General features: G+C 43.5%; 1 protein-coding gene across 1 annotated transcript; it reads left to right on the plus strand.

Moving 5' to 3' along the window:
• Positions 1 to 853: 853 nt before the first annotated feature.
• Positions 854 to 10,295, plus strand: LOC311367534 (CCR4-NOT transcription complex subunit 6-like; the record flags this gene model as incomplete). The annotated part of the gene is made up of 13 exons (XM_084486365.1): positions 854 to 962; positions 2,115 to 2,301; positions 2,726 to 2,811; positions 3,091 to 3,180; positions 3,295 to 3,363; positions 3,789 to 3,946; positions 4,550 to 4,704; positions 6,118 to 6,269; positions 6,794 to 7,012; positions 7,261 to 7,463; positions 8,108 to 8,340; positions 8,633 to 8,692; positions 10,226 to 10,295. 13 exons carry the CDS (start codon positions 854 to 856, stop codon positions 10,293 to 10,295), a joined length of 1,791 nt encoding a protein of 596 aa, XP_084342491.1.
• Positions 10,296 to 15,784: the final 5,489 nt, after the last annotated feature.

The following is a 15,784-nucleotide window of genomic DNA, read 5'->3' on the forward strand; positions in this document are numbered from 1 at the left end:
TGCGGTAGGCCTACTCTTGCACTCTTCTTGCAGACCCGATCGTTTTGGCTGCCCTTGTGTTGTTGTATTTGACATTTTTTGTCTATGAAGTCTGCGTCATCTGCTGTATGTGCCAAGTTTCACACGCAGGCTGTTGAACTGAGTAGGCATAGATGATAATTCAATGAAAACACGTCATGGTATTTCCATGCATGTTGAGCTGCTCTCGCCCGTTTGGCATAAGGCTCGGCGGAGTACTTCTTGTTGATGTTTCCATAAATGCATGACCCTCTTTTAATTGCGCTGCACATGCGTTTACGAATTAAATCCGTGAATGTGGTTGAGCAATAAGCATAGTATGGTGTAGGACGAGTACAAGTTGTTTGTTTACTAAAGTTCCCATCGATGCATAAATCAACACACCAAGATAGATTGCTTCTCTTTGATTAGATTCTTCTTTAGTGGTGTAACGCACTGCCTTTAGTCTTGTGTTTTCTAGCCAGTTGCCTAGTGTCATCAAAATCTGTAGGCCTATTGCAGATTTACAGCAGTGCAGTTGATTGCTATTTTAAACAACCTTGCTGTCTGTCGGCTCTTCTCACTTGGAGACGTTACGACTGGTGATGGATATTAACCAGATGAAGCTGCATTATAAATGGGCCTTTAAGAGCTTTTACTTATTTAAATGAGAGCATGGGGTAGGTTTCAATCTCTTTTCGGGGTTTTAAAAAACAGAAACACATTTGTTGGTTGGGACATTGAAGGGATTTTCTTTTTCAACGAACTTTTTTTTTTGTTTCTGTCAGCGTGCGAGTTGGGCTTGCCCTGCACACAAACGAGAAAAATGTATCGTTTCAGAACTTTCGCACCAACCATGTCAGACGAGCGCTGTCCATCTCCACCCCTCAAGCAGTCCACCATCATGTCTCCGCAGGACGCCGCGACGGGGAAGAAATCTCACTGGTCCCAACTGGAGATAACCGGTTGGTGTTACTCTCCTGTGAACAATCCCCCTGCTACCATTTAGAAGCCATTAAAACACAGCCATTTGCCTGGAAGTCACACTGGATTATTTTTAGTGTTCACAACAAAGTTGTATTTTATGAAAATTGGCAAAGAACAGTTGGGACATCATGCATCGTTTTGTGTTATGATAATTACTTATTTGAAATGACACCAGGGCAGTTAGGTCTCCTGAAACCAGTGTTGTGCAAGTTCACACTTCACATGAACTAGTTCAAAGTTCAGTTCATACAAAAGAAAATGAATAAATTCACGTTCATAGTTCACCAATTCAGTTTTGAACTAGTTCATGTTCAGCTCAACAGTTTTTTTAGAAACCGAAGAAAAACTGTTGGAGTGAGTATTCTGTGCTTATTTTTTTAAATGAATCCTCTCCATTACATATGTCTATCTCCATATGTCACAAAATCTGAACTAGTTCAAGTTCAAGTTCTTTAGTTCATATAAAAATGAACTTGTTCAATGAAATAGTTATTTTGAACTAGTTCATGCACAACACTGCCTGAAACACTGGGGTTTGGAAATGCCAATTCCATGCCAGTTGGCAAAACAACGATCATTTTGGTTTGTCTCTGTGGTAAAAGTACAATTCGACTGGATACCACAGAGGCATTAATTAATGTGGCAAAAGGGATTATGGCATGAACAGTTACACTCTCTGTTGCTCACTGTACAGCCTCTAATGATGATGGCATGGGTTGGACCTTACTTTCCCTTTGTTTTGTTTTTATCAAAAGTGGCCAAATAAGGCCTCTATATATTATAGACTTTTTCATCCACAGGAACTGCAGGTTGGTAGAAACCTTTTACCAGTCACAGGCACAATAATTCCAATAATTAAACGCACAATAATTCCAAAGACAAAAGTGCCACTGCTATTTTTTGCGTTGGCGACCGTCACACTCACCCTAAATGGTGTTAGTCAGAATCGACACAACAAAGCATTTTGATATTTATATAGGATGTTTGACAGTTGTGATGGTTTTATCACCCAGAACGACACTCTTCGACCCAGACGAGTCAGTTCCAACTATGATGGGCAATCTCCATGACGTAGACGAACCAGTAGGATTGTCGCTTAAATCGTGACCTTGTGGTCGTCTGACTTCCAGGCGGTGTCAGACATCTCAGCAGCTCCCTATGGAGGCTCTCCCACCTCACGGCCCTTTACATCAACAACAACCACCTGACCTCCCTGCCGCCTGCCATCGCCTGCCTGAACAGGCTGGAGTACCTGAACGTGTCCTGCAACCAGCTCTGCACTCTGCCCTCCGAGATCGGCACCGTCGTTTCTCTCCGGTAGGAGCCACTACTATCTTCTATACTGTACTGTACCGTTGTAAATACTCTACACATATATTACAGTATATTAATGAACATATGGATAGATACAGTAGATAAATGGACAGATGGATAATAGATTATAGTTTTTGGATTTAGATTTAAATGGAAGGTCTAGGCAGGGTGAAAAACTAAAAGACAAACTTTTCTGTTTGTCTGTGTTCTCGCTTGTCTATTTGAAGATTACCACTTTGATGTTATGTTAATTGATATTGATCTTTGTGTTGCGTTGGCTGAGGGCCAAGCGTCTTTTGCCTACATGAATGATGTACATAAATCTATACCTGAAACTATTTATGGAAGCTGCATAAGCGGCTGAATGACATGCCTAACTGTTTGTTTTTTTATGCATTATTTGAAACGCTTCCCCCTGTTTCTGCAGGGAATTGCATTTAAACGAAAATAAGTTAAGCGTTTTACCCTTTGAACTGGGAAATCTGTTTCAAGTACACACTCTGGGGATTGAAGGTAGGAGTTAGACGTGTTTTTTTTTTTGTTTCATTAAATGATGTGCCAGTATCTGTCTGCACTTCACCTTTGTGTGTGTGTGTGTGTGTGTGTGTGTGTGTGTGTGTGTGTGTGTGTGTGTGTGTGTGTGTGTGTGTGTGTGTGTGTGTGTGTGTGTGTGTGTGTGTGTGTGTGTGTGTGTGTGTGTGTGTGTGTGTGTGTGTGTGTGTGTGGATGTGTCTTTGTCAGGCCAGAGTTTGTCTAATGAGGTCATGATGCTTTTGAATTGATGTGTGGCAGGAAATCCGCTGTCTGAAGACATTTACATCCTCCATCAAGAGCCAGAAGGAACCAGAAAGGTCCTGAATTACTTACTGGACTGCCTTCCAGGTAATTCGATCCATGGTTCCATCAGCTCACCCTGTGTTCAGTATTGTAACGTTTATCTTCTTGTTGACTGTATTTATATTATTATATATTTATTTATATTTTTATGGCTTCCAGTGGGTCCTCTCCAACCTTTCCTTAGACCGTGGGTTACTTTCAAACCACGGAACCAGCTTATCTCCACAGGTACTCCAAAATAACACAACATGTATAATATTCATACTCGGCACCCTGTTATAAACGGTTGTAGGCTACTTTTACTCTATGTAGAGACTGCGGAAATGTGTCTTTATAGTAATGTTACATTCATCCCAGAAGTAAACTATACAAAATTCAAAAAAAGTGTGATAGCCACTGTAGAAATCGCCTTCTGAAGGCTTCATCCACTCTCATTCTTTGAGAAATATCTCAAAACGAAAACGAACGAAACAGGAAACAAGGCATAACTCTGCCCCTTTGCCGTAATCGGTTTCTGGAGCAAACTCTGTGCCACCCTCCTTTTTGAGGGATCATTTTGAGAGATCTTTTTTTTTTGGTGTAAAACCTGTTTCCTCTGCACCAACTCTGACGTCTGCACCCCTCCTTGACCCCTGTCCCTCTCCCCTGGCTAGCCGCGCTCACGGTCATGTGTTACAACGTGCTCTGCGACAAATACGCCACTCAGCAGATGTACGGCTACTGCCCGTCCTGGGCCCTGAGCTGGGAGTATCGGAAGAAGGGCATTGTCGAGGAGATCACCACTGGAGACGCAGACATCATCAGTCTGCAGGTAAAGTTGGTTATATGTTTTTATGTTGCATCATTTAAAACATTTTTATGGAAGGGGAAAAGGCAAACCCTGAGATGAATGGGCTGACGGAGGAATGTTGTTGCCTGTAAAGATGTCTCTGGCGCTGTTTTATTATTTAATGTGAGGCTTGGCACACATAGGATTAGGTCGTCTTCTCCTTTCCCCGTAGGATACAAGTTTCATCACAGAGTGCCTATTTATTCACACAATGGCCATTATAAACACTCTGGGGGGTGGGCAGGGGGTGGTTTTGTAATTAGTATGTAGATTTACAATTGGTTCGCCGGTATGTTCTGAACTGTGCTGCCAGGGTTCAAACTGTTCTACTAAAAACCTGAAAGCCTGTCAGCTCCCACACCATTATCCACTTCCACCAACTACTTGTCTCCTTCCACACACCACCTACTGAAGTCTTCAAAACAAATCAAGAATGCTTCTAGCTATTTCATTATATCCTCTATACAAAACCTATATAAACGTTACTATTAATACCCCAGGGACTGCATAACACTTTTTACTGCTAAGATTTAAAAAAAAGAGGTCATAAAAAGAGATTTTCTTTACTAACCATATTGTCCTCAGGAAGTGGAGACGGAGCAGTACTACAACCTCTTCCAGGAAGTGCTGAGACCTCTTGGCTACGATGGCTACTTCTGCGCCAAGTCTCGCTCGAAACACGTGAGTGAGCGAGATCGGAGGCATGTGGACGGCTGCGCTGTGTTCTACAAGACCGAGAAGTAAGGGCTCCGCGTCGAGGCATTGTTCTTGGCTTTCCCACATATACCATCAAAGTGAGCCATAGGGTTTGTTTATTTTTGCAAGGTTTCTTTTCACCCTCGGAGCGTGGTAGCTCGTGCTTGAATGTGTCTACATCTATAAATAATTTCTCAAACTATTGCAACAGTCAGTGCGTTTACATGACACTCAAGAAAGTCAAATTATTGGCTTAGTGCAACTATGATTGGATTATTAAGATGCATGTATACACCTTAGACGCTAAAATCTAATTGGGTTACTCAGTCAAATTAAGACCCCTAGATAATGCGATTTATAGTCGAGTTAAGTGTGCATGTACAGAGTTGAATTGGATTATGCGTTGAATTGCGTTCTGCGCATGCTCGAGATCTTTTCCCGGGGCCGTGAGCCGGAAGTAGAAGGAGACGATAGTCGTGTTGTTGTCGAGGGATGCCGTATACGGACGGGCAGCAGAGGGGCTGCTCCGGCGGGAGAAAGATGTTTTCAGCAGACAGCTGTCAACTCACTTGGGATAGGCGATTTATTTAAAAAGCTGGCGCAGAAGATGGAGGAAGCCGGTGTCGTGCCATTGTAGTTACCCCCTTAAAGGAGTGTATCATCATCAACATGCATTCAGTACACACTACGCTTCGATTTCACCCAAGGCTGAATTTAAAAGTACATGTTTTTCTAAATGTTTCTCATCAACAAGGTTGTAAAATAACTACGATCTTTATTCATTCATTGCGCCGCGGCCGAACTGACGGGGGTATTCTCTGATATTATGAATCATACAGACTGCGTCGGGTTCTCCGACTCTCTGGTACTTCCACAACAAGAAGACTCCTAGTCGGGTTTATCTCGCCCATGGGGAAAAAGGAATTGGGGGAAATTAACTTTGGCTTTGACTCTCCGAAGTCCAGATTGAAACGAACATGGATGAGAAAGCGATGTTTCAGCAGACAGCTGTCAGTTCACTTCGGGTCCATATCATTTCTCCGACGCTCCATTGTTCCGACCTCTCGGTCATATGCGGACTCCTCCGAAGGAGTCATCTTTCTCGATTGCTGCCTGAGTTTGTTGTTGCTGGTGACGTAAAGAGGTCAACCAGTGGCAAACTATTACCACTAGTTGAAATGGGCACAGCGCCACCTATCGTACCGGAGCATGACACGCTTCGGCCAATGAATCGATTTACTCACCGCATGTATACTCGGGACAATTGCAGTTGTCCAATTGCGGAGCATAGTCAAATTATGGCTTTAATCGGATTAAGCTGTGCATGTAAACGTACTGATCATAAGAGGCCACACAAACAAAGAAAGAAAGGGCTTTTCTGTTATGGATCAAGCCATGGTTGTGTCGACAGCTGCTAAGGCCTCAATGGTTGCCTCTGGGCTGGGTTTTTTCTGCAGGTTCACGGTGGTACAGAAACACATGGTCGAGTTCAGCCAGATAGCCCTGGCCAACTCCAATGGCTCTGACGACATGCTGAACCGAGTCATGACCAAGGACAACGTTGGTGTGGCAGTGCTCCTGGAGGTCAACAAGGAGCTGTTCACTGGAGGTAAGGAGTACCTGGTCGTGTGTATTGTTGAGGACTTTTGACTATTGTTATGGTGAAAATATCTGGCTGAATGTTGAAGCTCATGGTGTGTCTGGGGATGTTGCCGTTTTCATGGCTGCAAGAGGCTGGATTCAAAATGAAAGCATGTACAAAGTCAGCATATTTCCATAACTACCATGTGATGCTGGTGTTTTAACTTCTCAATCTCTACTAAATACTGCCTAGTTATTATTAAACGTTCTTGTTTAAGTATCAAGGTTATGCACCCTCTTTCTTGAAGTGAGAGCGTAAATAATCAAAAAATATATATTTACCACACATTTGTCTGTTTGTATGTGATAACTTGTTTATTTTATTTATTTAAATAAAAATAAATACGATTTCATTTATACTTTATTATTTTTTTTTTTTTTTATTCCACTCAATATAGTAGGATTGTCAGATGCCTCTATCCCAAACCTTTAGGTCTGATATCTTGTATGGATGATTCAGTGGGATTAGGAGCTCTCCCACTCTTTCCCCAGGACTGAAGCCTGTGGTGGACAGGCAGCTGATCCTGGTGGCCAACACCCACCTGCACTGGGACCCCGAGTACTCGGACGTCAAGCTGATCCAGACCATGATGTTCCTGTCCGAGCTGAAGACCATCGCGGAGAGGGCCTCTGGGGTCTGCTGGGCCCCCACCAATTCTCCACCCATCCCCATCGTCCTGTGCGCTGACCTCAACTCACTCCCAGACTCTGGTAGGCTGTGTGGACCCCAAAGTCGATCTGACTATTCTGTCCATACAACCCAAACAAAAGTGTGCCTCTGGGCAATAGAAGCCCAGGGGCTTGCTAGATCTTCTTTATATTTTATTGTATTGGAACATTTTGTGCAGCAGTGAAAGTCCATTTGGCGATGTGTTGTGTGGTACAAATCCCACATTGTGCGTTATGTGATGGTGCATTTGCAACAATGCATTTGAAACGCACGTCTTGGTGCCGTCCAGGTGTGGTGGAGTACCTGAGCTGCGGGGCAGTGTCGGAGATCCACACGGACCTGAAGCAGCTGACGTACAGCAAGTGCCTGAGCAACTTCAGCTGCTCCGGGAAGAACGGGAAGCCCAGCGGCAGCATCACGCACAACTTCCACCTGAAGAGCGCGTACGAGACCAGCTTGATGCCTTTCACCAACTACACCTACTTCTTCAAGGTGCGTCTTCTTAAAGCCAACCTGTGAAGTGTTCAGCGTTCAGAGTCGTTCTTATGTACAGCAATATTTCATTTGCATAGCAATATAAATAAAAGTATGCTAGATGTTTCCAGAGCGTAAAGCTTGTGCTCTGTCGTTTTCCCCGCTTTCATGGGCGAGAGGGACACTGAGTGTGTGTGTGGGGGGGGCTGAATTCGCCTCAGCTTCATAGCGCAACAATGCCCCCTTGTGGCTCAGCTATGTTACACATTTCCTAGGATACTGCGGTTTCACAAACCAACTGTCATTAAATGACACATTTAGACATTAGAGAGGTTATATTTTATACAAAATACTATATACGTGTGCTCTTGAAAAGGCAATGCAAGACACTAATGAGAGGGTCGTTATCGCTGGATGGGTGATTGTGTGGCATATTTTCATTGCTAGTTAGTGTTACGTAGTCAATTTTTTTTTTCATTGATTTGGGGAAATGGAATGGGCCACTTGTTTAATATTTTGACCCAGAAGGCAATGGTCAGTCCTCTGCCTTTTTCACAGAGCCTTTTCTAGGAGGCATTTCTAATCACGTCTTCTATTCATGAACCAGTAACCTATTTAAATCCCCTGCGTCTCAACACATGGCTCTATTTTCCTGCCTTCAGGGCATGATCGACTACATCTTCTTTAGCCAGTCCCACCTGAGTGTGCTGGGCCTGCTGGGGGCCCCTGAGGGCCCCTGGCTGTCCCAGAACATCGTGGGGTGTCCCCACCCGCTGGTGCCCTCCGACCATTTCTCCCTCCTGGTCCAGCTGGAGCTGCACCCACCCCCGACCCCGCCCCCTGCAACGCGGCCAATCAGACGACACAGCGGGTTACAGTTCCTACGAAAGGGCAGGTGACTCTTTTTTTTTTCTTTCTGAATTGTAATGGGTACCGGGAGGTGAGGAGGAGGGTATAGGTATGATATTGACATTTTCATATTTTGGAATGGTCTTTTTTAATGTATGTTGCTGCCATGTTACCCTCTTAAACCACCTCCCTCAAATGACCACAATGGAAATAAAATGAATTGTGAATTGTGAATCCTAGTTTGTTAATAATTGCATGCGTTTGTGTTTCCACAAATGTGTACGAGTTGTGAGTGATCATAAAAAGCCTGTCTGACCAAAACCCTGTTGTGTTGGCAGGTCACTGAGTCTGCAGGAGGCCCAGGGCTTGGGGAATCCTGTGGGTGCACTGCTCCATTGGTAAGTACCTGTTCACAGCTTCATATAACTATAAGATGGTACTTTATTAGTCCCATGCAGAAAGTACAGGATAGCAGAAGAAATAACGGTAAAATAAAAATAAGAGTTGAAACCACAGAAGGACAGAAGGTAAAATTATTTTATTGCTAGCTAGTCATTTTTGTGATATAAGTCATCCCAGGGTTACTCTTGGCCATACAGTTTAGTGTCGTTATGGCTAGATATAAAAATAACTATCAGTTCTCGTGTGGAAAGTTGTGTGGAAAATGATGGGGTCTTTTTTATTTTTTTTATTTCATATTGCAGTGCTTCTTAACACTGACATAAGTTTCTGGACTGGTTCGCTGAAGAGGTGGAAAGGACGGCACGGCCGTCAGTTGGACGGCTGGGATATTTTCTTGCACACTTTGTTTTTCTTTTACCTTTCAATGATACCTTTTTTATTAATGTTCAAACACGTATGTGAGCCTTTCAAACAGACCATTGCTATATCATGCACTGAAAGATGGTGGACATGTTCAACTTCACACAGGTGTAACGGTAGAAGTGAAAACATGTGTAGCTCATTATGTTAATTATGAGTATTAGTGTCATGAACACACATGTGTTCACCCCTACTGTGACAGCTCTGTGATAAAGTCCTATCAGCAATACCCATCATAAGATAACTTTGATTCAACCCAGAACCTCTAAAACTACATGGCAAGCTTAGAGTGGTGCCGGTTGAACGGGATGAAGGGACGCATGATGGGAAACATCACGGGGTTCATGATGTGTATACTTGAAGTTTCGGGGGAGGGATAGGGAGGGGGTTTAGGGATGTGTAAACCTATTTATGTAAAAAAAGAAAGATAATGTATGGGCCCAGGTGCTTTGTTCTCTATATATTGCCCGAAGGCAATTCATTTTATTTCCCTTGCACTCTTGAAACCATCTGGTGGCTCTTTATGTTTTGCTTTAGATAAATGTAATATTAGAATAATTTGTATGGATATATATTTTGTATGTGAAGATTATTTTTTGAGAATTTCATTTGTAGGTAAATTACAATTTATAATTGGAAGAAATAAGAAAATGTTGCCTGAATAAAGGAAATATACTAATGTTAACGTGTGTGTGTGTGTGTGTCTTTTAAACACGGGTCACAATAGACCATGAGTGCTAGTAAAAGGGATAAATAATAAGATATTGCCACACTAATGGTGTTGTAAGGTATCTTTTTTATTTTGTAACGTTAAATGTTTTCTAATAGTTTTAATCATTAGACATCTCTAAAATGTGTTGTTTTTTTGTAAAACATTTACTTTTGTTAACTCCCAGTTTTAAAATTCCAGCATATATTTTTCCATAGCTGGAGGAGCTATGGAACGACCAATCAAGGACTGAGAGGCTGCAAAGTACTGTCTCTACATCACTGAACCTACACCTTTCTCTGGACACTTAAGGGGTCGGGGGTAAATGTCCTTTTAAAGGCTTAACCATGACGATCCCCCTATTGTCTGGTCCACCATATTGCCTTAATCACCCTGGCAGCCGGCCCCCTGCCCCCCAACATCAATATCACCAGTTGCTCCTCAATACACACTTCATCAGGAAGGTCTGAGGGCCGCTATCTGAAGGTTGTCTCGGACCCCCTGGGGGGAGGTCGAAAGAGTGTGTGTGTGTGTGTGTGTGTGTGTGTGTGTGTGTGTGTGTGTGTGTGTGTGTGTGTGTGTGTGTGTGTGTGTGTGTGTGTGTGTGTGTGTGTGTGTGTGTGTGTGTGTGTGTGTGTGTGAGTGATGTAAAAGCACAAGTATATGTTGAAAACCACTCATTGGAGGGACCACATTGTTTTTGGTTTTAGATGCATACTTTAGTATGCATTGGTCTGTCTCTCTCCATCTGTGATTGTGTAAGGGTGCCTGGCTATCTTGTATTGGCCTGTTTGTGTCACCCAAAGCACACCAAAGTTTGTGCATTGAAAACCACCCACTCTTTTATTTCAGACAAATGACTATAGTGTCTGGTCTGCTGCTTTATGATGAATGTAGTTCGCCCGTCTCCGATAGAAACAGACCAATGAAGAAAATGTAACATATCTAAAGAGAGCCTACTGAATATGTAAATGTGGCTGAAGCGATATCTAGAGGGCAATGGAAATATTTAGAGGGATAGCTAGACAGACATCTAAAGGAATATCCACAGAGGTATCTGAACGGGTATCTAAAGTAGTATCTAAAGCACAATGCCACAGGATGACCCCCTCCCCACTCTACATCAAAGGGTTGGACGTCGGGTTGAGACGTGGACATGCATGAATGGGGCAACGGTCCTGCTTTTTAGCTCCCAGACTGCTCTTACCACCCCACCCCCCCAATCCCCCCCCACACACCCCAATGACCAATCAAGTTCAAGGATCATCAGCTTCTACCTATAAGGTAACATCCACAGAGGAGTCTGGGCTTCAGTTGCAAGTTCTTCGGCTGAGAAGACAAGGAGAGAGTGGAAGAGACCCATAGAGTTGGTTGTACTGAGACTCTTGAAGGATCAGTCTTGGAGCTTGTCTTGAAGCTAAACTGTACCTGGGCATCATAAGCTGCTGGTGGAGTGCACCAACGGAAACAGAGAGATGCAACACACCGCAGGTATGTTTTTACTTTATTTATGTTATAAAGTGAAGTGGAATATAAATCTGCTTTGATACTGCATCTTGATACTGGTAATAAAAAAGTTCCACATTATATTTATGTATAAACGTTCTTGTATATAAACATAGAAAACAAGAGATGACATTGCTATTATGATGTAGTCCCAATAGTTCAGAAAGCATGAGTGTGACTACCTCCATCCAAATAATATCCCTTATCCTTTTCAAATGATGACTTGTATCCTGATTGGTTTCTCTTGCAGTGCATTAGTGCATACAGTTAAATTATACTACAATGTGCTAAATAATATTCATTGTAATTGAATGCGTACATGGCAAATAATAAACATCTGCAACATTAACTTATTATGGGATGTCTCTCTTGTTGCCAGACCACCTGGACCCTCACCAGAACCACGCCAGCGGTAAGCCCATGTCTCCCTCCGAGGCAGGCGGCCAGGAGCAAGGCAGCATCAAGCTGAGCCTGGTGAACTCTGACCTCTGGAAGGCCTTCCATACCTCCGGGACTGAGATGGTCATCACCAAGCACGGAAGGTAAAAAAACATCTCCACCACAGTGTTCTGTACCTATAGTCACAATCATAAGAGCTTTATTAGCATGGAAAATACCATGTACATTGCCAAAGCCTTTAAAGTATGTAGTGTTGATATAGTTGGGCAGCGGCTACTCTGTGTCGTTTAGACTCTCATTGAGAAGCATTTGTCATGTTAATGATGTGTGTGTTGTGTGTCTCAGGAGAATGTTTCCCCACTGCAACATAAGCCTCTCTGGACTGGACCCCTTCTCAAACTACGTCGTAATGATGGACATGGTTCCCGTAGACCAATTCAAATATAAGGTAAGGATACACCAATGCACGGGGCAAAAACAAACTCATGCAAGAAAATCTGAGTATAGGCCCTAGGTAGTAGTGAACTAATGCTTTAAGTAAAGACTAATGCTTTAAGTGAAGTGAAAATATTGTTAGATACTTTAGGTTACATATAAGTTTTCCGGCCAATCACAAGACAGGCAAAACCTTTTGTGTTCACAAAAGCATGCAAAGATAAGCAAAACAAAACCATAGTATCCCTATTGCATTTCAACTTCAGCTCACATCCAGGTCACGTCTGCTCTGCAGCCAGCAGACCAATTCACTACCGACTCTCCATATCAAAGGCCTTTCATCACTTCCTGTTTGTCCGCACCCGGCGGGAGGCCTGCTTAATTAGCGGCACTTACCGTCTCGATTCAGGATGGATGGGGCGAAGACGGCCCTGCATAATGTATTCAGCAGCCCGGGCCCATTTGGCCACACTATAGATATGTATTGGCTCACAATAGGGGAAGGGCTGCTGTTGGAGAAGCACAGCCTCAAACGCAGCGATAAAATGTTTGTGGACGTTTACATTATCCAAATTGTGATTCTAAACTGAAAATTGCAACTTGGTGTTTGTTTCATATGTATGTGTATGTATGTATGTATGTGTATGTGTATATATATATATATATATATATGCTTCATTATTTCAGAGAATTTAAACAGTAGAATTGACATTTTAGCCTACTATAGAGCCTACTATTATCATTCTCAACATCCGTAGTTCAACCAAGACTCACCCCCAGAGCTCTCTTCTGTTCTGTCTTGCTCACGGCTGGCTTCTAAAGCCGACCATAACACAAGAGCAAGATGCCTTTTTTTTCAAAGTCAAAACGGTCTCCCTTGATCAGACGAGTCCTTCACAGTCCTTTCACACTTCTTCTCACTTCTCTCCCAGTGGAACAAGGAGCAGTGGGAAGTGGCGGGAAAGGCCGAGCCACAGCCCCCGGCCCATCACTACGTCCACCCGGACTCCCCCGCCCGGGGCAGCCACTGGATGAAGCAGTCCATCTCCTTCCTCAAGGCCAAGCTCACCAACAACACACTGGACCAGCACGGCCATGTAAAGACCCCTCACCACACCTTTTAATCATGCATGGCAGAAATTAGGACTGTAAATGTCATTTAAAAAAGTAGAAATCTAACTAGGATTTGGTTATACGTTGGTTCTACTTTATCTATTTTTCTGTGAACAAACACTAATCATTAACAAAGGAGCTTAATTCTATCACCTTCTTTCTCCTCTTTCCCCTTTCCTGCTGTTTTCAGATCATCCTGCACTCCATGCACCGGTACTCCCCCCGGTTCTTCGTGGTCCAGGCGGACAGCGTCTCGGCGTACCGCTGGGGCACCTACCACACCGTCACCTTCCCAGAGACCCACTTCACCACCGTCACCGCCTACCAGAACACCAAGGTACCGCAGGAGCTCCCCGTACACACGCACGCACGGCTTTATAAACACAGTATGAAGACATTGTATACCGACCCTGTGTATATAAACACTGATGTAGAATAATCGTTTTACTTTGTTTATAATTATATTGTTGATGTGTTATGTTTGCTTCTAGATTACCAAATTGAAAATCGACCACAACCCGTTTGCTAAAGGATTCCGAGAGGGTGGACCTCATTTTCACGGTAAAAGGTAAGAACACCAGGAATTCTTAGGAAATTAATGGCTGGATAACTTGGTGAAAATATAATAAAATATCTAAGATATGGGATGTAATGCTGGAATTTTTCAAAGATGAATCTGACTCTCTGACTAACAATTCTTTTTAACAATTCTTGCTTGAAGGTGTCGACCAATCAAGACCCCCAAAACCGAGACCAGACAGATGGACCCAGATATTGAATGTAAAAGTCCTTCAGGTAATAATCAACCACTATCTTCAAATATTATAAAAAATATATATGATCATTTTCTAATAGTTTCACTTAACAGAGAGCTATGTTTGTGTGACCACGCAATCATCTATCTTTACCCTTCATTTCCCTCACAGGCCACCAGGGGTCAATGTCGGCCATAAAGTCAGAGAAGCGCCGCTGTCCCAACGGTCACTACTCGTTGTTGGACCAGGACCCCGCCGCAGAGAGCCTCCACAGCGACGCCCTGGACCTCTCCGGGCACGGCCACGGATGTGAGGAGCAGATGGTGCCAGCCTCCATGGCTTTCCAGGCCTACAGGTATTAATTGATTTACTAAACAAAACGTTGAGTGTAACCCTTTTCAGATTAGTTTTTTTTTTTTTCTAATGTCATGTAGGCCTAATGTTAGGCCGAGTTAAAGGGGTTAAGGTGAAGATATTAATTAATAAAAATGGCTATGTCAGAATACTGTATATACAGTATTCCGACATAGGCCTTGAACAATCAAATACACCAAAAAATCCTAATATTAATACTGTTATTATTACTATTAATATTGTGTGTTCCCCTGCACTGTGGAAGTTTTCCCATTGGCGGACTCTAGTGGCTTGAGTTGTAGCTACGGTTACAGCTATATAATTTTCAGAGATTATTCTTGAGTTCAGAGTTTATTCTTTAGTTTAGAGTTAGTTTAGTTATCCCTTACCCTACGGTATAAAATGCTAACATTTTTTTTTCTTTTTCCCCCTCCCCCCCGCATTATTTCCAGAAACACAGAGTGTATGCCTCTATCCCCGCACTCTGACTTTGACAACCGGCTACGCAGCTACGAAGCCCACGTACCCGACGTGGCCGCCGTACCAGCACACCACAACTACCCATCCCCTCGAGACATGCACCACCAACACCACCAGCACCACCCCTCGGCCCACCATCACCTATCAGCCGCCCCCAGCCACGAGTCGTGGCCGCACACCACTAGCACCGTAGCCACCGGCGCGGCTAAAGCCAACCCGGGTCTTCGCGCGGGCTACCCGCTCTACCGCCCTGGGCCGTATCCAGGGGAACACCCGGAGGCAGACCCCGGGAGGCAGTTCATGGTGAACTCATTCGCCCACTCCTCTTCCGCCGCGACCTTCCACCCCTCGGCTCAACACCAAGGTGCCCACCAGCCCGGTTACCACCATCACCATGGCAACATGGTGGAGTGGAGCCAGTATCCGCTCTTCTCCTACTCCAGCTGGTGAATTTGACCCCACCCCCCCAACATAAGGTTGATTATCCTTTTACCCTGATGGACCCATGCCATTGGTAAATGCAGCCGTAGCTTGGGATTCAGATTGATAAAACAAAAGTGAAAAGAAAGGACCCAAACTTGTTTAACTGTGGTGACTGTATCAATGCTGAACGAGTTGGTGACTCATTTGAAGGACGTGCAAATAATAGGTGCAAGACACCTGTGACAAGACAGCCAAGCAGCAATCCTGCAGAGATAAATAATAAGCAACTGCCAAAAAAACATGGAATTGTTCAAATGATGTTTTCTTCTAAGTCATTACCCAATCTCCTTTTAATATCATGTGTTAAAACCGTAAGAATTGGTTGACTGTACTTGGAACAAGTGTAATTAGAAAGAATGTAAAAAATGTACAGGGATATATTGCACAACATATTTTTTAATAAAGTGTTTGTTAGAGAATAATTGATATCACAG

The sequence above is a fragment of the Micromesistius poutassou genome (genome assembly GCF_964030765.1).
Source record: "Micromesistius poutassou genome assembly, chromosome: 22".
In the NCBI taxonomy this organism is placed as follows: Eukaryota; Metazoa; Chordata; class Actinopteri; order Gadiformes; family Gadidae; genus Micromesistius; species Micromesistius poutassou.